We start from the raw sequence: 20,954 nt of genomic DNA on the forward strand, positions 1-20,954 counted from the left end.
TAAGTAGATATATATTAGGTACCTTTATCTATCCCTTATGAAAAATTCTTCATAGGTGTATCTATTCAGCATTAAAATGACTGCCAGTCAACCTTATTGATAATGATTTTTAATCAAATGGAGATTTTGGTAAAAAAAAAAAAAAACTAAGGCTGCTTCTTTTTTCACATTCCCTCCAGGTTAAACAAGGTTGATGCAGCCTTCCAGCCAGTTGCATGTTTAATTCAATTATCTCCCCCTCACTAAATGTATTTTTTACCAGGAAAGAGAACATTAAACCAAACTGTTTCATCCTGAGCTTCTCTACTCTTGAAGATGTTGGATTTTCTAATATAATCAATAGGTCCAAACTAGAGCAATGCCAACCTTACACATAATCCTACGCTCACAGCATAATGGGTAACAAGGTTACAGTCATGTAGAGCACGCTCATTCTAAGCCCTAACATCCGGAAGTAACAGTTAAACGCCATATGTGTGCTCCATTAAACTTCTTTTTTTTGGTCTATAATGAGTTTAGAGAAGTGGGAAACGTTTATTGTCAGGATAAACCTCTTTTTGATGCTTTTAATTGTATTTGATATATCTGACAAATACAGGAAAACTTTATTCTGCAAAAAAAAATATTTGGCACACTTTCACTTTATTAATGGGACTTTTATTTCAAGAGTGTCTGAATCACTATTATTCACATTTCATTTCTTTTAAAAAAGAAACTCACATTTTCAAGATGCGCCAAACACCACATAACTGTAAGCTAACATTTGACGCTCCAACACATTTTGTTCGTCTCTTCTCGACACGTGATCCCCCTCAGCCGCCGATCTGCGCAGCTCAAACTGTGTCCATTGTCCTCATTCTGATACCAGGTATAACGGAAACATGCAACCGTCAAGGGAGAGGACAGCTCAGGAAATGCTGCCGGGAACACTGAGAAGTCCATCACCATTATCTGGTGCATTTGTACACAGTCCACCTGGACGCCGTGCTTATTTGCCGATTCTCTGAACCACCCAGTCCTGTTGGCAGAGCGGGCAGCGGTTGTTCTGCTTCACCCAGAGTGACATGCAGCAGTTATGGAAGGAGTGGTTGCATTCCCCCCATACAACTGAAAGAGAGGCAATAAAAATGACCAGCTGAAGAGATCTTTTTACAAAATACAATATATATATATATATATATATATATATATATGCATAAAATAATTATATTTCTTGTAAAGAGATGTCAACATTTTTGCACTTTAATTGTCTCAGATCTCATCATGCTTTTTTAGTACCAGCTTTGACAAAGCAGGCAGGGAAATAAGGCAAGTCTTTATAGTATTTTTTAATATTATACATAAGAGAAATGGAAACAAAACAATTACAGGCAGCGCTTGTAGTCTCTTTAAAATCACAGATTTATTGTATGGTGGAAAACGTTTCTTTTAAACATTAAACTAAGAGGTTTTCAGAAAAGGGTGAGGCTCTAGTGATAAAAACTAGGGCTGCAACTAAAGATTATTTTTGAAAATCAACTAATCTCTTGATTATTTGTTTGATTAAATGATTATTAATCAGATAGCAAAACCAGGTGAAACCAGGTGAAACTAAAACCACTTGAAGTTCTGGATGGGGCATATTGGCAGATGAACAATTACATTTTTTATCTTAAATGCAAAATGTTTACACATTTCTGTTACAATTGACATAACTGCAGCTCTCAATGGGTTCCTCTGTCAGCTAAAGGCATGTTGTACAGTCTCCATACTCCAGTTAACCGATTACTAAATTAGTTGAAGATTATTTCAAGAATCGATAAATCCAATTAATTGTTTCAGTCCTTATAACAGCATATATTTCATTGCCTCATTACTGAATAGAAATAGCTAAATATGTCTTTCTCAGTGTCTGCTATAAAATATGCTGCAATAAAGATAATTATAATCAATGATAATTATCCTAACATAGCTTCTATATAACGTTATTTGGGCGAGGTATTGAATATGTTTATGTGAGGCTAGCTGCTGTTGTTTTTTTGACAGCTCCCACTGATTAGCCAGAGCTAGCTTGTGTGACTAACTGTTGCTTTTCGTAACGTTTGGCTGTTTTTAGTGTGAACCATCTTACCGACACAGTCCTCTTGTTTATTCTCCGCCTGGCATCGAAGGCACGCGTCTGCAAAACGCCAAGGAAACAATTTGACAGTTTGTACAATTGAAACAAACTGCTAGCTTCTTTAGCCATATATCAGGGCTGAGCTAACGACTCACCCATAACTTGTACCCGACAAATGGCGCAGGTATCGCACTCAACATCCCAGCTCCACATGGCTACTGCGTTCCACTTCTTCAGGGAAAACATCTTATCTCCACCAGACTTAGAGGCCGAAGAGGTGTTGTGCGACAGGACTAATCCCGGTTCGTCAGCGTCATCCATATCTGCCGCAAAACGGTACAAGCTAGCGTTAGCTTAGCGAAACAAAATGGAAGGATCTTCTTCTTCTTCTTCTCTTCTATTATGGCGGATCACAAGCAACTTTAAGGTGCATACCGCCACCTACTGTACATGAGTGTGTAGCAGCGTTACTTCACATCTATTAGATTCTATTTTTTAATTTTGTATTCTTAAGATACATAAACAATGCTTTCCTTAGTTTATGAATATCTGTTATGTTTCCTTCATTTCCTAATATTCCTTTAAGATTCCATTCATGCCCTATACTTCTAACTATTCTCTTTAATTTTTCCCTTTCGTGTTCATATAACTTACAGTTCATCAGTATGTGTTCTACATTTTCTTTTTCACCACATTTCTCACATTTCTCACTATTTTTCCTCCCTATTAAGTAAAGCATGTCATTTAAGTAGGTATGACCTATTCTTAATCTACTAACTATTATTTCTTCTCTTCTGTTTCTTTCATTAATGTTTCGAATTCGAACTGACTTTTGCACTTCATATAATCTTCTTCCTTTCCTATCTTCGTTCCATATTTTTTGCCATTCCTCCATTTCTTTACTTTTAATAAGTGATTTCCCTTCCCCTTTTCCAAAAGGAATTGAAATCGTTATTTCCCCCTCTAAAGCCCTTTTAGCTAATTTATCTGCCTTTTCATTGCCTTTTACTCCTTCATGTGCCGGCACCCAACAAAACCAAACATCAATGCCACCCCTATATAGTCTAAATAAAATATGATGAATTTCTAATACCAAATCTTTTCTATTATTTCCTTCTCCCTTAATACTTTCCACTACTGCTTTAGAGTCTGTGCACACCACCACCCTGATTGGTCGAATCTCCTCCACCCATTGCAAGCCTAATATAACTGCCACCATTTCTGCTGTAAATACCGACAATTGATCTGATATTCTTTTGTGAATACATTTTTTAAACTCTGGGATATATATTCCTATACCCACATAACCTTTTAGATTTTTAGAACCATCTGTATAAATTTTAAGGTAATTATTATATGTAGTTCTTAAATAAATATCAGTTTTTATCCCTATTTCATTTATATTCCAATCATTTTTCATTGTATTGATTTGCAAATCTACATTAACCTCAGGTATTAGCCATGGAGGAATAACGCTAATTGGGTTAAATTGAGCTATTTCCTTGTCTTCTAGTCTATACTTTTTAATCCATTTCCTAACCATCCATCCAAATCCATTACTTTGGAACTTCACATATTCCCAACAATTTTGCAGAATAGTTGAATTCACATGATTATCTATATTACTTTTAATTTTCATCCAATATGCTAAAGCTAATTTAATTCTCCTCATTTCAAGTGGAGTTTCCCCACTTTCAATTAATAGAACATTAATAGGTGTTGTTTTTATTGCTCCTGTACATATTCGTAAAGCCCTACACTGTAATCTTTCTATTTTTTGTAATGATGTTTTAGCTGCTGCTCCATATATAATGCTGCCATAATCTATTATTGCTCTCATTAGAGCCCTGTATATGCTTAATAATGACTGTCTATCTGCCCCCCAATTGTTTCCAGCCACAGCCTTTAATATATTAATAACTTTTTTACATTTGGTTTCTAAGTTATCTATATGTGTTTTCCATGAGTAAGAACTGTCCAACCATAAACCTAGATATTTATATTCTGTTACTCTTTCTAAAGTATGTCCATATAATGTTATTGTTTCTATATTAATATTTCTCTTCTTTGTGACAATCATATAGCAAGATTTGGTTGCTGATAATTTGAAACCCCATTCATAAGACCATTTTTCAACTTTACTAATTGCTTTTTTAATATTTTCTACAACATGTTTAATATTTTTCCCTTTCATCCATATGGCCCCATCATCTGCATATAGTGCAGATTTTATACATTTATCAGTTTCATAGAAAATATCATTGATCATAATATTAAATAAAATTGGACTAATTACACTACCTTGTGGTATTCCATTTTCAACATTATATTCATTTGAATAGTCATTCCCAATTTTTACTCTTATTTTTCTATTTAGTCGAAAATTTGCTATCCAATTATACATTCTCCCACCTATTCCCATCTGTTTCATTTTTATAAGTAATCCTTCTTTCCATAGTGAGTCATATGCTTTTTCTATGTCAAAAAATACTATAATCATTATTTCCTTCATTTTTAAAGCTTTCTCTATGTCATTACTGACTCTAGTTAGAGCATCTATTGTTGATCTTCCAGTTCTGAATCCACATTGATATCCATTTATTAGATTATTCTTCTCAAGATAGTATCCTAATCTATTAACCATTATTTTCTCCATCCATTTACTTAAATGGGAAGTAAGAGCAATTGGTCTGTAATTATTTGGATAGGAAGGATCTTTACCTGGCTTATTAAATGGTAAAATTATTGCCCTTTTCCAACTATTTGGTATTGTTCCTTCTTTCCATATTTTATTAAATAATTCTAATATTAATTTCAGTGTTACTTCCGGAATCTGTCGAAACATAGCGTAACATAACTGGTCTTCCCCTGGAGCTGAATATCCTGTCCCTTTCAATACTGTTTTTATTTCTTTCATGGTTATATTCATATCCAATGTTGACATATATTTTTGACATTTTTCTAGTGAGTTTTTATGATTTCCAAGTTTTTGAATCATCTGCCTTCTGTGGGTATTTGTCAAGTGATCACCACTATGAACTGCCGCAAATGTCTCTCCTAATAACTCTGCCTTATCTTTATTTGAAACCAATACCTCCTGTCCTCTGACTAAGGATGGAATATTGACATTGTTCTTTTTCCCCGTCATTTTTCTAAAAAAAAAAAAAAATGGAAGGATCACATCCTAATGGTAACATGGTTAGCCAGCGTCCTACCTGCGAGATGACAGAAGAGGGCGCTATTGGTCAAATATTTAGTTCATTGTAACTTGCTTAAAAAAATGAATGACACACACACACACACACACACACACATATAGATAGATAGATAGATAGATAGATAGATAGATAGATAGATAGATAGATAGATAGATAGATAGATAGATAGATAGATAGATAGATAGATAGATAGATAGATAGATAGATAGATAGATAGATAGATAGATAGATAGATAGATAGATAGATAGATAGATAGATAGATAGATAGATAGATAGATAGATAGATGTGTGTGTGCCCCCTGCTCACACTGCTGGAATAAAACAATTTTCATTGTCTGTGGTTGTACTGAATAAAAAAAGAACAAAATATAATTTCATATTATATTCTAAAACAATGTTCATGGTCTCACCATGTTAGAGCGTACTAAACAGTGGCAGCACAACAAAAACAAGAGGGTCAAGTAACAACTTTGTGACAGAAGATACCAATCAAAACAGTCTGAACCGGAGCATGTGTTATTCCAGGAAACTGATTAGTGCCAAAAAAATGTTTTGCTCCAACATAAAACCTCTTATTTTAGCCTTTCTCCAGCTTTGAAGGAGTGTGTAAATAATAAATACAAAATACATAAAATGAAATAGGGTTGCATCTAACTATTACTTTTGCAAATCAAGTATTCCATTGAATATTTTTAAAATTAATCAATTAATTGGAAATAAAAATTGGTGTGCTATGAATTTATTTTTTAACTATTAAAGCGTATCTTATGAGTTCTAAAAATACATAAAGAATGCATGAAAGCAATTAATTTAATCCCTTTTTAAATAGAAAGTTACTATTTTATTTCCTAAATCTCATTCAGTGTTTTGTAGACTTTAACATCTGTAGAAAAGGATCCATCTTCAGTTAAAAAAATGGGCACAAGGTATACGCCAAAGCTCAATCTTCATACATCTTCTATATCAGCACAGGTCCAGCTACCTCTGTAGTGAAAATCTATGTTAAATTCTGGATAATGAAATTATTTATTTGTGCACTTTAAAAAGAATAATGTTATCCAAATAAAATATAACCCATGAACTAGTGAAAGCAAATGCAAAGTTGTCTAAAATCCAAAAAATGTTACTAATTTAAATGGGTTGTTCTTTCAGAAGATGGCATGTTTTAGTGACTTGATAACCCAGTTAGATTGGTTATTTAATCATTATATCAGTTAATTATTTCAACAATCAGTTAGTAATGGTTATTACAATTAATTGTTTCAGCCATAAAAATAGTTGTAAATATTCTGAGCATAACATTCTTCAGGATGCTGCATTCAATATAGCCTTGTAATGATATTTTTAAGCTTTCCACCTGGAATATGTTGACAGACAGAGAAAAGAAAAGAAAATTAAAGTCTTAAGTTTCTTTTAACCCCTGAATGCACCAGAGGCCAAAGCTCTCTGCACGCAGATCACAGCTGGAGCAACAACAGCTTTCATGTTTCTTCTGTATCTTAGGGCACAGAGGGCGTTTAAAGGTTCTCACCAAAGCTTCGGCTAGCAGATCGGAACGAGGAGGCTTCTCAGGAAAAACACTCTGGACTGGTTATAAGGCAGCAATACCCTGATTTCAAGAGCTCAGAGATCTGCAGAGGAAAGCAAAATAATTCAAGCAACAGGTAATTTAACAGAAGTCAAGAAAGAAATGGATACATAGAAGAAATAGTTTTAACTGTTCTATTATACAACCTTTAACACTAAAATCTTACTGACCTAACAGCCTGAGGGGTGAGTAAGAAATAGTCAAAAGAAATAGTCATAGACTATTAAATTAACCGTTCTGAAAGCTATTACATTAGAAAAGAAAGAAACAGTTATTTTCCTTATATTATGTATTTATTTTTACTATTCCAAAGTTTGTTTATATTTTTCAAAATAAAGCACTAAATTATAATGGCTGTTCACAAAGTGCTTCATAATCAGGAGTTTGTTTCAAGGTCAGCTCAGACTCATTCATCAGTCACACAGTCTCACTCAGCTTAAAATAATCTCAGCTATAATACAGTACAATTGGTTAAAAGGATTACTATTATTGTTTGAAATAAATTTTTACTTATGCTTACGTTTTTATGGTATTTTCTTCTTTTTTATTACTTATTTTAACATATATCAGAAAAATCTTATTATTTCTTATTAAGTTAAATTTGACAGCAGATGTGATTGCATGCCTAACATGTTTTTTGACAAGATACAAAACATCTTAAACTCTCTTATTTCTTTGCAACAATTTTTTTTTTGACACTTTTATTTTGCTTATATATATATATATATATATATATATATATATATATATATATATATATATATTTTTTTTTTTTTTTTTTTTTGGAAAAGATTTGGACATCATGTGTTGGACTATTTTCCCAGAAGTTGTTACTCACCCTCATAAAATCAAGTTTCATAAAACTCTATCTTGTGAAACTTTTGTGAAGTAATGCAAGCTCATGTTTTCATATTTATAACAACACAGTTGTCATAATTTTGCACTTTTTGGTTCTGTTTTTTTTTTCAGTTACACTTTGATTCATTTATTCTGTGTTTTCTAGCTAATTAGTTTCATTTCCATTTTGTGACATTCTTGTTGTTTTCTGGTTGTATTTGCATTCTTATGTATTTCTTGTTTACTCTCTGTTGCCCCGTTGTGTCGGTCTCCTTTCTCCTAGCTCCTTTCTAGATCCCTCTGTTCACACCTGCTCCCAATTAGTTGATTACCCTAGTCTTTGTTCTATTTGGCCTTTATACTCCTCTGCAGTTACTGTTGGATATATTCTCTTCATTCCCTCCTCAAACCACATGTTCCCCTTTGTTCTGGTTCCTGTGTTCCTCGATCAGTTATCTTGGATTTATGTTTCAGGTGCCACGACTCCTTATTAAATCTCCACACAACCCGACAACACAAATTCAGATTTATTTAAATAGTTAGGATCTTTGATCATTGGTTTTCCTACCAGCAGAAAGGTGTCATTGTAGTAAAACAAAATAAGTTTAAATTTGGCAGAGATGCACCAGATTTCAGTCTTCACGTGTTTGGAAGGATTCTCCTTTATGAAAGGCACGTTTCTCTATAATTTGTTGCAGCTCCAAGCAGTTTATCCAACCTTATTAGAAACTAATTGTTAAAATATGGGGAGCTGATTGATTGCTTCCCTGAAATGACATCATCCAGATTTACTGAACTCTAGAACAACCAAAAATTGTTTCCCATTATTTTTTTTCCTGAGAGAATCAGGGAGTTGATTTCTTCCAAAGGCTTAAAGTTTTGATGTAATTATCTTAAAATCTGTGTTTCAACTATTTGTGATGTTATCAGCTGTTTCCCTGCTATAAAATCTCTGAGATCCTTCCAGATGTGGCTTGTAGAGATCATGTAGATTTAGATAAGGGCTATGGAGTGTCTGTAGAGAATGCCATCTTTGACCAACTTCATACAATTCTTTTGATGAATGCTAAACAAATACAGCATGTAATAAATCATTTTACAAGAAAGCGGTTTCCCTCTTACTAGAATATAGCAGTGTGACCTTTTAAAAAACAGATTTACAGTCAAGATAACATCTGATAACAACAAGAACAGCATCCGGTTTATAAGAAACCAAACAATTATTTATCACAAACTCCCCATACCCTTTATTGAGAACGCTGGAGGAGCGATATCCAGGGCAGAGTCAACATCTCTGAACACTGACGATCCTTTAGAGAAGCTACTAGTAAATATTTAAAACGCACAGGATCCAGCTGTGACAGTGTCATGATCTGGCCTGTTTGCTCTCCCTTAATTAGTAATTCCTCTCACCTGCCCTCTTCCTTCCCTGCCTCAATTATAATTTATTCCCCTCACCTCTTTCCTCTGGTTTATATTCAGTTCAGCCTGAGCATTCAGTGCCAGATCATTACTTGTCTTTCTGTTAGTCTGTCTGTTTAGTTTTTTGTCATGGTTCATGTCCTGGATCCTGGCAGCCAATGGAAAGAGGGTTTTAGTGTTTGTCTCGTCTCCTGATCGTCCACTGTTCCTCCCACATGGAGTCCTCTGGGTTTTTGGCTCATTATGGGGGGAGGTTCAGTTTTTATCCAAGTAAGCCTGGCTCCAGGGAGGAGACCAGTTTAAAGTCCTGCTTCAAGTTCCGGTTCCTACGTCCTGTCTCGGCTACCCTCTTCCACTGTGCCTGCCTGTCTGCACCTGATCCTGTCTGCTCCTGTGCGTGACCACCTGGTCATGTTTCTGGTCCCAGTCAGACTCTGAACCCTCCTGGAAGCCTGTGGATGCCTGGAAGTCTGGATCCTGCCACCTGTTTCTGTTCCTGCCTGATTTGGATTCTGCCTGTTCCGTCTGTTCCTGTCTGTTCTGGATCCCTCACCAGGATCGGCTTCCAGCATGTCCTCTGGGACTGCAGCACTGGGGACACTCGTGGTCTGGAGTGTTAAACCAGGTAAGTGACAGACACAGATAATCTTCTATCAGTTGGTCGTGGTCACTTACCTGTGTTTCTCCCCCAGAGTGTCTGAGATTGGGCGGTGCCCCGCCCCCCCGCCTGCAGTGTCCGCCACCCACAGTTCCCTTTTATTTTTTGTTTTATTTAATAAACGTTTGAACTTTCCTACTGACTGTCTCTCCTGAATACTGGGTCCATCTGTCCTCGTTTCATGACAGACAGAAGCTAAACTGAGGTCCAGTTAAGCTTCAGTAGAACCTGGGCTTAAGCCTCAGGCAGCAGGGCTTAAAGAAATGTTGTTGATTTTTTTAATGAATTGTTCCAAGCCTTTTTTGACTTGTGTACCCACTTGGTCATTTCATCATACTATGAGTACTTGGTCCAAAAATAGAAGTACAACTGATTATAAAATGAAATTTAGTACTATTAAAATTATTTAATGCTCAGACATTTCATTAATTAGAATGAAAAATAACATAAATATATGCCCAGAAAGTGAATAAGTACTGAAACAAGTACAAAGTCAAATGATGTTACAAACCTACAAATTGGAGGTCTTCTGAACGCGCACATCTAAACTTGACAAATCAGGAAAAAAATAACAAAATCAAAATCAGTTTCACTATGACATTTTTATTTTGTTTTAATCATTCACTGTGTTAATGAAACACCTGACCTCCTGAATCCCCAGCAATGGGATGTTTAAGCCATTTATCCTGAACTGCAGCTGCTTTGGTTCGTTTCTTTCCCTGTGACCTTTGTTTTTGGCCGTCTTCCCGCTCTCACTGTAGAAGTGCAGGTGCCCAGCACCGATACCCACTCTAGGCTTTCATATACATATTGTTTAGGACATTTTCTTTTTATCTCTTAGGTTGATAAAATCTTCATTTTGCATTTGGGTCCTTATAGAGAAAAACAGTCCCGCCCCTATTTACTGTATTTCTTTATCTGGGAAGTAAAATATTAAATATTTCCACATATCCCAGCAATGCATTGATGGACGAATTGGGAATCACTGAGTTAGAGGATCAATTCAAGTCAAGGACAAATCTACAGTCAGACAACACCAGGTGAACTTTATAACCAAGTTAGTTAGTTAGTAATATTAACACATATCCCACATTGTCCTGTTTGTGGGAGGTTCATTTTGGGTCCTTCATGACAATTTGCTTAAAGGGTGAAGTAATCTTAGACTTAGATGTTAATTCTACAGATTTTATTTGTTAAACAAAAACTAATTTTAAATAAGAGGAGATAATTAACTTTTTATATGTTTTTACAACGTGCATTAAGACCACAAAGAAAGCATAAGACTGATGTTACAATTTATCTTTGTATTCTGGATATAAAGGAGTCTAAACAGGCAGTGATGATCATATCTTTCATAAAATTCATGTAACTAAACTGAGTGATGTTATTACTATAGATCTACAGTATTGTATAGTATTGAAAGCTTCACAGAGAAGAACCTGGCATCTAAAGACATGTCTCATTCATCCTGGTGTCTTCATCAAAGTTTCTTGTCTCTTCTGTGGCTGGCAGAGATGATGCTGAGGCTGAGGAGAGCCCTGTGGCTGGTTCTGAGCATGCTCAGTCTGTCCCTGCTGCTGGTGGTGCTGGGAACCTACACGACCACCCGTACAGAAAGCCTGGAGGTGGCTGGTTATCTCTCTGGAGTTATTGTAAGTAGCTTTAAAGAAGTGTGTTTCTGCACTGTGTAGCCACTCTAACTCCTGCAGGTGTGTAACTTAGACCCAGCTTTTATCATAAGAAAGTCATGAAACTTAAAATCCACAGTTCTGCTGCTGCCGTTTGCATTCAGTGTATTATTCTACCCTGAGTTTTATGGATGATGGAGTTTTCAGTTTTGTATTTTGATTCTCTGATATTATCCTCTGCAGCTGACTGTTGGCTCGTTCCTTGGACTTTTAGGACTCCTCCTAGAAGAGAACCGCAGGCAGATGGTACGGTTAAAGAGCTAACATTAAAATAAGATAAAGCAAGGACTAAAAGAAAACACACAACAAGAAAATTCACTAAAACCACAGAGCTAAATCTAAATTATAACCACAATAGAAAAATGTAAACCTTGGCTTGTTAACAAACAGCTCTCTTCCTTTCCTTTGTTCTCTTTTTAGCTTACAGCCGCCATTGTATTCCTGAGCTTTGGGATCATCGCCTCCTTTTTATGCCTGATGATTGATGGTGTTTGTATCCTCTTAAACATGGTAGGTTAAAGAGCATCTTCTTTGAACACAATCACTTCATTTATGTTTAATGACGAATTAAGACAAGAAAACAATATTAAAACAAAATTGTGTTAAAGAGAAAGGTTCTTGTTTTGTTACATCAATAAAATCCCAACATGACATGTTTATCTTTTGTTCTCCTCATCTGGTACACTGGGAAAATGGATGAAATAATTTTTTTTAACACTTAAAAGCAAAAAAAAAATCTTTTTATTTTGTTTGCTCAACTCCGAGTTGAGAGACTGATATTCTGAGTAAGAGTGGGATCAAACTTTCAGAGTAATTGATCTAGATTGCATGCGATCCATGCATGGAGGTGTCAGTCAGTAATGTACAGTAGGCGGCACAGGATGGAGTTCAAGCCCGTTTATGGCTCGTCTTCCTCCACTCTACAAACCCTATTTCCTGTCTGTCTACTATCTAATAAAAGTTCCAGAAAAGAGCTGGCTTCAAGGTACAGCTTTTAGTTTATCTAAACCTAACAGTGTATTAGGACATTTTACCCTTAAAACAACAGAAAATTTATTTTTACTAATTTTAGAGAGGGACCAAATGTTATCTGTGTATTAATAGTAAAATGTTCTTCTATTTTGATAACCTTAATAACCTGTTGGTACACACTAACAGCACCACATATCTGATATAAAGATATTAACATTAGTACATTGTTGGTGTAAATCTGCTCAATTAACAATGAAGGAAACTAATAGGAAAATCATAGTTTTATTGCATTCAGGATTTTTCTTAAATTTATCAACACATATATAAGTGATTTGAAACCTATATTTTTCTGTTTGTGTCTGGGCTTCTTTTATTTTGAAACTTTTGTTTATTTCCGTGTTAGAGGTTGACATAATTCAAAGCTGAGAGCACAGCCAAAGACTGAGGACTATGCATGGATCACTAAACTGCAGCCATTAATGCATATAGGTTACTAAAGCAATGATTGATAAGCCAACTTACAAACGAGGAGGAGAAAGTAAGAAGAGGAGTTTGCTGCAAGGACTAGTTTGGGGAGACCTAACAAACTGACACCCTACCCAGAGTTTTAGAAGTACTCTGAAAGAGCCCAGTATGCATGTCAATATGTTACTGACAATTATTATTATGGTGAAATGAGAATAATTGTGTTTTTGGTGATCATTGATTTGCTGAAATGTTTTTTTCAGGACATGCGTCCTCTTAAAGCAGGGAGGTGTCAGTATTACAGCAGCGGTTATATCTATGAGAACTCCTACATTGCAGTGAGTTTAAGCTACAAAGAGAAGATTACCTCATTCTGGTTAAGTTGGGAAACTCTGAACCGAATGAAAGTTATTTTCAGGTGCCATGTTGGACTCTGAGGGACTCTTGTACCATGACTGTTCAAAGCGGAACCTGTTACTGCTGTGACCTGTACGACTGCGCCAAGTGAGATGCTGACTCATCATATCTAACAAATATGTATTGTGTACTTTACATAACTTTGAATAACAGATGAGGTTTGCTTTGTTTTCCAGTGGAGACTATATGAATAATTACTTTGAGTTTGTTGGAGTACAAAGCTGTGAGGAAGTTTTCACGCTGTACATTTTGATCTGGACCCTCACCGGCCTGAACCTCATGGCGTTTTTCACGGGGATCCTGACTGCTGCCGTGCTCGGAAACATCAAGTCCTTGGTAAGACATTTTCTGTGTTGTTATCCTCATATGGGGATATTTCAGTTCAGTTGAAACAATAAAAAACAAATCTACAACAACTAATCAATCTTTTGAAAGATTTCAATGTGTGGTAGATGAATCTTCTCTCCCACAAATCAGATCTTATACATTTGTAAATGTTTTGTATAATGATTTTTTTATTTGATGATGTTTTTGCAGCTGCTTCATACCAAAAGATAACTAGTTTTTTACGTAAGCATAGTAATATTTTAGTTTTCCAGCTCAGCTGCAAGAAGTTATCTAAAATCATGGAGTCCCTCAGGGAACCCCTTCATAACGAAGATCTGTTGCTGTTTGTTTTTAATTAAGGACACAAACAAGCAGACATTTTTGGTGTAAAATTTAGTGTTATCTGTATCTGCAATTTCACTGCAACAGTCAGTTGGAAAGGTATAATAATCAAGTCTTTGTGGCTTCAATGACATTATTAATCTTCAAATCATGTTGAAACTCACTTATGTATTCCACTTAAAGAAGATTAAATGACTTTATGACTTATGAACTCTGAAATCTGTATTTTTCTTTTTTTTATATTTTCAAATGATTATATTTATCCTTTTGTAACTTTTTTTTCTTTTATAGAGGAGTACCGACCTGACGACAGCTGCTCCTGGCAGGACCTCCTCCTGCCCTTCAGCTCCTCTGCTGATGGACGCCAGGAACCACACAGCTCAGCAACTTCCTCCCGTTAGTATGCAATTGATTCACACACCAAAAAAAAAATACAACCATTACGTTTCTCCATTACCGGATTTGCCTTGATCTGTTTCTGATCATTGTCTCCACATGATAGCCTGACAAAAGCTGTCATAGTTTAAAGCCTCATGAAAAATTTTGTGTTTCTGTAGTTTAACTGAGCAAACCAAATAGTTGACAGCAGGTTTTCTTGCATATATTCAATTCAATTTGGTTTATTTAAACAGCACCAATTTACAACTCATGTCATCTCAAGGCACTTTATTCTATAGCAGCATAACTATGGAGATAGCTGAGGATAACCTGAGCCCCTCTAACTATAAGCTTTATCAAAAAGGAAAGTTTTAAGCCTACCCTTAAAAGTAGACAGGGGGTCTGATGATATGATATGAGCTCCCTTTTTAATTTTCATCAGAACTCTAGCTGCAGCATTTTGGATCAGCTGAAATCTTTTGACTAAAGTTTGTGGACTTCCTGATAGTAAAGAATTATCCAGCCTTGAAGTAACAAATGCTTGGACTAGTTTCTTAGCTTAACCCATGCACAGGATATTTATATTTTTTGAAATATTCAAGAGATGAAAGAAGGAAATTCTAGAACAGCAATTTTTTTTTTTACTTCTTTATGTAAGATCAATTTAATCCCATCCAAATGAAGTAGCTGACTATAACTTCAGTTTTGTCTGCACTGAAAAGCATAAAGTAATGAGTCATCCAGGTTTTTATGTGGAAATAAATCCAATGCTGTCTAATAAGTTAACCAATTGGGAGCATATATATATATATATATATATATATATATATATATATATATATATATATATATATATATATATATATATATATATATATATATATACACTATATTGCCAAAAGTATTTGCTCACCTGCCTTGACTCACATATGAGCTTAAGTGACATCCCGTTCCTAATCCAGGGTTCAATATGACGTCGGTCCACCCTTTGCAGCTAGAACAGCTTCAACTCTTCTGGGAAGGCTGTCCACAAGGTTTAGGAGTGTGTTTATGGGAATTTTTGACCATTCTTCCAGAAGCGCATTTGTGAGGTCGCACACTGATGTTGGACGAGAAGGCCTGGCTCTCAGTCTCCGCTCTAATTCATCCCAAAGGTGTTCTATCGGGTTGAGGTCAGGACTCTGTGCAGGCCAGTCAAGTTCATCCACACCAGACTCTGTCATCCATGTCTTTATGGACCTTGCTTTGTGCACTGGTGCACAGTCATGTTGGAAGAGGAAGGGGCCAGCTCCAAACTGTTCCCACAAAGTTGGGAGCATGGAATTGTCCAAAATGTCTTGGTATGCTGAAGCATTCAGAGTTCCTTTCACTGGAACTAAAGGGCCAAGCCCAGCTCCTGAAAAACAACCCCACACCATAATCCCCCCTCCACCAAACTTTACACTTGGCACAATGCAGTCAGACAAGTACCGTTCTCCTGGCAACCGCCAAACCCAGACCCGTCCATCAGATTGCCAGATGGAGAAGCGCGATTCGTCACTCCAGAGAACGCGTCTCCACTGCTCTAGAGTCCAGTGGCGGCGTGCTTTACACCACCGCATCCGACGCTTTGCATTGCACTTGGTGATGTATGGCTTGGATGCAGCTGCTCGACCATGGAAACCCATTCCATGAAGCTCTCTGCGCACTGTTCTTGAGCTAATCTGAAGGCCACATGAAGTTTGGAGGTCTGTAGTGATTGACTCTGCAGAAAGTTGGCGACCTCTTCGCACTATGCGCGTCAGCATCCGCTGACCCCGCTCCGTCAGTTTACGTGGCCTACCACTTCGTGGCTGAGTTGCTGTCGTTCCCAAACACTTCCATTTTCTTATAATACAGCTGACAGTTGACTGTGGAATATTTAGGAGCGAGGAAATTTCACGACTGGATTTGTTGCACAGGTGGCATCCTATCACAGTTCCACGCTGGAATTCACTGAGCTCCTGAGAGCGACCCATTCTTTCACAAATGTTTGTAAAAACAGTCTGCATGCCTAGGTGCTTGAATTTATACACCTGTGGCCATGGAAGTGATTGGAACACCTGATTCCAATAATTTGGATGGGTGAGCAAATACTTTTGGCAATATAGTGTATATAGTAAAGAGAATTGGTTCTAGCACTGATCCTTGTGGTACTTCACAGGTAACCCTTGAGCATGAGGAAGATTTATCATTAGCGTGAACAAAAGGAAATCTGTCAGATAAATAAGACTTAAAGCAGAGTGTTGATTTAATCCAGATGTTTTAATCAAATTAATAACTAATTGAATTGTGAGCTCTGGTCTGAAGATAATATCCTCTCATCAACAGCCTGATGTTTAATCACAGTGCTTGGACCCCTCTTATGGGTAATGAGCAACTTTCCATTGTTGTTATAATGATTACATTTTGGTGATCAGCTCTAAGACTTTGAGGTTGGAAGGCCTCCTTGCCATCACCCTAATGTGTACCTCCCCTTTGATTTAGCATTTGATTAAATTCAGGACTCCAGCTCGGGCTGCCCCAAAATCTTAATGGTCAGAAGAGACATTGTGGTCAGATTTACAGATAGCTGTAAAGCCAAATATACCTGGTGTATGAATAACGTGGAACTAAGCTGCTTTTGAAAATTTGCATCAAAGATATACGGCATACTATGAAATGGCTAATAAATCACCCGTGTCCTCTAAAATAATTATCTTATCTAACTACTAGCAACACTCAACATGGACAGTTCCAGCTTTAACTAGACACATGCTTATTGTTGCTGGAAGAATTACTGAAAAAAGCATTTCTTTAGAAACAAATGAGAGGATCAATGTGCTCCCCACATGTACATTTATATCCTGGGTGTTGCATTCTTGATTGGAAGCAGAGTCGCATAATGGGGGTTTAGGTCAAAGCATATAAAGTCATTGTAAGATAAACTCGAATCAGTTATTTTCAAGTTAAACTTGTAAAAAATTTAATATATAAATCTTCTATTTTTTTCATAAAACGGGTTTGATTTAGTTCTTTCCTTTTTATAAATGCATAACCTCTCATGGACATGTTGTTATTTCATATTATTACTACTCTAAATAAGAGGACAATAAACCCATAATTGTTCTGCACTCTTTGTTTCTCTGTCCATCCAGGGAATGTCGGATTGTTTCCCTCGTGGAGAACCAAGAGCTTTCCCACAGGTTTTCCTCCATCAGTGACTCGGCACTCAGTCTAGACTGCCTCCCTTCAAACCGCTGCCCCATCTCTGCTGCCTCAAATAGTCCCCAGCAATACTGCATGACCTTTAGTATCACCCCAAAAATGCATCAAGCAGAAGAAGACAGAAAATTTGCATCGCACCTGCAAATTTAAAGGGATCCCAGTGGTTATTCCTGTTCAACTCAGCAGACTTTAGAGAAATCTGAGCTTAATCAGACTTTATCTAGAGCTGTATATGTATAGGACACCATAGGACATAGGACACCAACTGTTATGTGAAGATAAAATCATGCTCTTTCATGAAGTTAGAAAAATCCTTTTTGACGGTTTGATATTCAACCCTTGAAATGTATTCAAATCAATAGAACTTCATTACATTTTCTCATGTTTATATTAAACAGGAAGTTACTGGCATTTGAAAACTGTGATATGCAACAATTCTGGGGTTTCTCTCCCCCAGTGTTGCACATCGATGCTCTGAAAGCCGATGGTTTGGAAATAACCCAATTGTAACCATGTATTGGTTCAGATTTGGACTGAACTATCCCACGACTCAGGTCAATTGAAGTTAGGTTTGTACAAATTAGGGCTAATGCTGACCCTAAAACACAATATTAAACTTTTTTTTCTAAGCAGAAATAACGTTAGCTTTGGTCATTAGGTGACATCTGTTAAAAAGGCCTTTGATGAATTGGTTCAGTTTTAGCATAAGCCAATAGTTTGTAAATAAAAAAAAATCCTACAGCTTTTAAAAAGCTAGGATTAACTTTCTACTGGCAGTAATGTATGTTTTTTTCATAGTTATGTCCGATCAAATCACAATCCGATCAACAAAGCTGTTTTTTGAGGAATGTTGAGACTTTCCTTCAACGCAGATAATTGGGTGAAAATTTTACCCCAAATTTAATTAAGGCTTTTCAACCTCTTATCCTATATAATTTATTAAGGGCAGGATTTAATTTAAGAATATTAAATCTTAACATTTCTGACCTCATTCTGACCTGGAGGAACAGCTCCTTTGATCATCTGTTCTTAGCATTTTATTCCAGATTCCCCACGGGCAAACGAGCCGAACCACTTTCAAGTCATCCTGAAAGAACCGATGAACCCACTCACTATCTCTGTCTTCTCACTCATAACGATTCAGCAGATAGAGGATGTGATTGGAATAAAAACATGACAGATCATAGGCAGTGTTTCATTTTCCTCCATAGTTCAGTTGTGATCATTGTGCAGATGTAATTAGTTACAGACACACCAACCACAGGCTTCTAGGGATTTATCACGACTTCATTAGTTTTTGTTCCCATGTTTATAGTAATCAGTACTGGTTCTTTATCACATGCATAGATCACATATTTTTATTAGGGATCTATTTTGGAGGATTTTGTATAAACCTAAAGTATTTATTGTGCTCTCTCATTTTCTTTACATGGTCTTGGAAATAATTTTCAAGGTTTAAAAGAATTCCTATTTGAGTTTGCCTTAAAGCTGTTCTTTTCAACTCTGTCGGCTCTAATCAGCACACTTTAAACCTACAGAAAGTCCTATTTTATGTACTACAACTATTATTATTACTATTATTTGACTTTAATAATATGAATCCATGTTATGTTTACAAAATATGACCATGTTATCCGCTTGACAAAAATGGTGGTGGCAGCCTCATCCTGTGGGACTGCTTTCTAAAAATCCGTCAGAATAAATCTTTGAGAGGTTGCGAAATAATTAGATAAAATCCTGAAAATCAAACTTGAATGGGTTAGACTCAGTTAGTTAAGCAAGCACAAATTCTCTTCTTTATTCTCTTCATACCAGTGAAGTCTAATCATACAGAGAGATAGGATTCAATGACTGAGATCTCAGACTGAGCCATTAGGGTAAAGGTTATGGAAGTGATTGAGCAAACGTGTTGCAAAGGCACAAAGAAACAACTTCCTTTTTAAAATAGATGTTTTTAGCAGAGGCTTGTTCTGGGTTACATTGCAGCATATTTATGTGTAAGAATGGACTTGTCAAAGTTAAGACTGAAACTCTTGGTGCAAATACAGAATTGATACTCAGAGATGCCGCCATTTTGAATGAGCTTGAGCTGCACTGCAAAGAATAATGGAGAAATTTCCTTCTGGGGAGTTGCAGCTGTGACTGTAGGTCGAGGTCGATTTTCTGCCGTTAACTCAGCAGTGCTGAACATTTTAGTTGTAGAAATCATTCAGGAGCTCAATGTGTCTGTTTCCATTATAATTTCAGAACCAAGGTGTCTTGGTTCTGTTAAACTTCTTTAATTTTTCAGTTTCACATTAAATCATGTTTTTCTTTTTTTCTATTTTTCTTGCTTTAACTCCTCTTTGGTGTGTTTTCTGGGTGTATTTGCATTCTTAGGTTTTTCTTTGTTGCCCTCTTGTGTTTGTCTCCTTTCCCCTAGCTCCTTTCTAGAAGCCTCTGTTCACACCTGCTCCCAATCAGGTCGTTAGTCTCTCTTTGTTCAGTCAGCCATAAATACTATCCCTGTGCAGTTCCTCAGTGCTGGTTCCTCGTCTTTCCCCAGCTCACCATGCATGTTTTCCCTGATGACTCCATGATTCTGGTTTGTTTGCATTTTCTGTGCTGGGATTTTGGATTCCTGCCTCTGTTACCTGTTGTGAACACTCCATTAAAGCTTAAAGAAGTCACCTCTGCCTCCCTCCTTCTGCATTTGGGTCCTCAAAACCTCAACTAAACCCTGACAACAGGGAAGAAGATTTAGAGCAACACTGACTATATGGCTTACTGTATAAAGAAGGAGCGAGAGGAAAGTTAGAGAAAAGGAATCCTTACAAACACTATTAATGTAACATTAAATTACATCAGTATGAATGTAAATGAGTCTTTAACTCTCATTAAATAACTGGTATTATGCTGCTGCTGCTGATCCCCCACTTTTCCCCAGCCTTTTGATGCATGTGCTTTGTTTGCAAAGCATTCACTCTGTTTGACTGTAGAAAAGAAGCAGAAAACAGGACATGGCAAAGGCTGATGAGTGTGCGGTGGCTCTGGGAATCATGTCAAGAGAAGAAAATGAACTGTGAGCCAGCTCAGGGGGAATTATAGAATAAACAATGGTAAGTTTCAAAAAACCTAGGAGAAATTTGAAACCCCCTGAGAATATTTTAGATCAGGGTTATGAACACCCTAAATGCCTAAAATCCAGGAATTTTATGCTTCCTCACTAGAGGTGGAGGAGGGTTTTTTCTTGATGCAGCTGATGTGATGTTTTAATTTCCTCTATGCTCATTTCTGAAAATAAAATCAAAAGCAAAGCAAAAAAAAATAAAAAATCAA

The 20,954-nt window shown here is 36.4% G+C and overlaps 2 protein-coding genes across 2 annotated transcripts; one reads left to right on the forward strand and one right to left on the reverse strand.

Annotated features, from left to right (window-relative positions):
* Window positions 1–635: 635 nt before the first annotated feature.
* Window positions 636–5,318, reverse strand: rnf7 (ring finger protein 7). The gene is made up of 4 exons (XM_038268015.1): window positions 5,277–5,318; window positions 2,254–2,475; window positions 2,111–2,158; window positions 636–1,107 (listed from the first exon to the last, which is right to left on the reverse strand). The coding sequence occupies exons 2-4, from the start codon at window positions 2,417–2,419 to the stop codon at window positions 989–991; spliced, it is 333 nt and encodes a 110-aa protein (XP_038123943.1). The 5' UTR covers window positions 2,420–2,475; window positions 5,277–5,318; the 3' UTR covers window positions 636–988.
* A 1,470-nt stretch (window positions 5,319–6,788) lies between these two features.
* LOC119771833 (transmembrane protein 255B) lies at window positions 6,789–20,108 on the forward strand. The gene is made up of 9 exons (XM_038268012.1): window positions 6,789–6,981; window positions 11,335–11,474; window positions 11,694–11,756; window positions 11,931–12,020; window positions 13,211–13,285; window positions 13,366–13,451; window positions 13,541–13,700; window positions 14,325–14,429; window positions 17,567–20,108. The coding sequence occupies exons 2-9, from the start codon at window positions 11,337–11,339 to the stop codon at window positions 17,630–17,632; spliced, it is 783 nt and encodes a 260-aa protein (XP_038123940.1). The 5' UTR covers window positions 6,789–6,981; window positions 11,335–11,336; the 3' UTR covers window positions 17,633–20,108.
* The last annotated feature ends 846 nt before the right edge of the window (window positions 20,109–20,954 follow it).

Source organism: Cyprinodon tularosa, unplaced genomic scaffold, assembly GCF_016077235.1.
Source record: "Cyprinodon tularosa strain WSP-4 unplaced genomic scaffold, ASM1607723v1 ctg69, whole genome shotgun sequence".
In the NCBI taxonomy this organism is placed as follows: domain Eukaryota; kingdom Metazoa; phylum Chordata; class Actinopteri; order Cyprinodontiformes; family Cyprinodontidae; genus Cyprinodon; species Cyprinodon tularosa.

Coding starts and splice junctions, on each gene's coding strand:
- rnf7 (XM_038268015.1), bottom strand. CDS start 2,419: ATGGATGACGCTGACGAACCGGGATTAGTCCTGTCGCACAACACCTCT. Junction 2,159..2,253: donor TTGTCGGGTACAAGTTATGG/GTGAGTCGTTAG, acceptor GGCGTTTTGCAG/ACGCGTGCCTTCGATGCCAG. Junction 1,108..2,110: donor TAAACAAGAGGACTGTGTCG/GTAAGATGGTTC, acceptor CCTCTCTTTCAG/TTGTATGGGGGGAATGCAAC.
- LOC119771833 (XM_038268012.1), top strand. CDS start 11,337: ATGATGCTGAGGCTGAGGAGAGCCCTGTGGCTGGTTCTGAGCATGCTC. Junction 13,701..14,324: donor TCGGAAACATCAAGTCCTTG/GTAAGACATTTT, acceptor TTTCTTTTATAG/AGGAGTACCGACCTGACGAC. Junction 14,430..17,566: donor CAGCTCAGCAACTTCCTCCC/GTTAGTATGCAA, acceptor CTGTCCATCCAG/GGAATGTCGGATTGTTTCCC.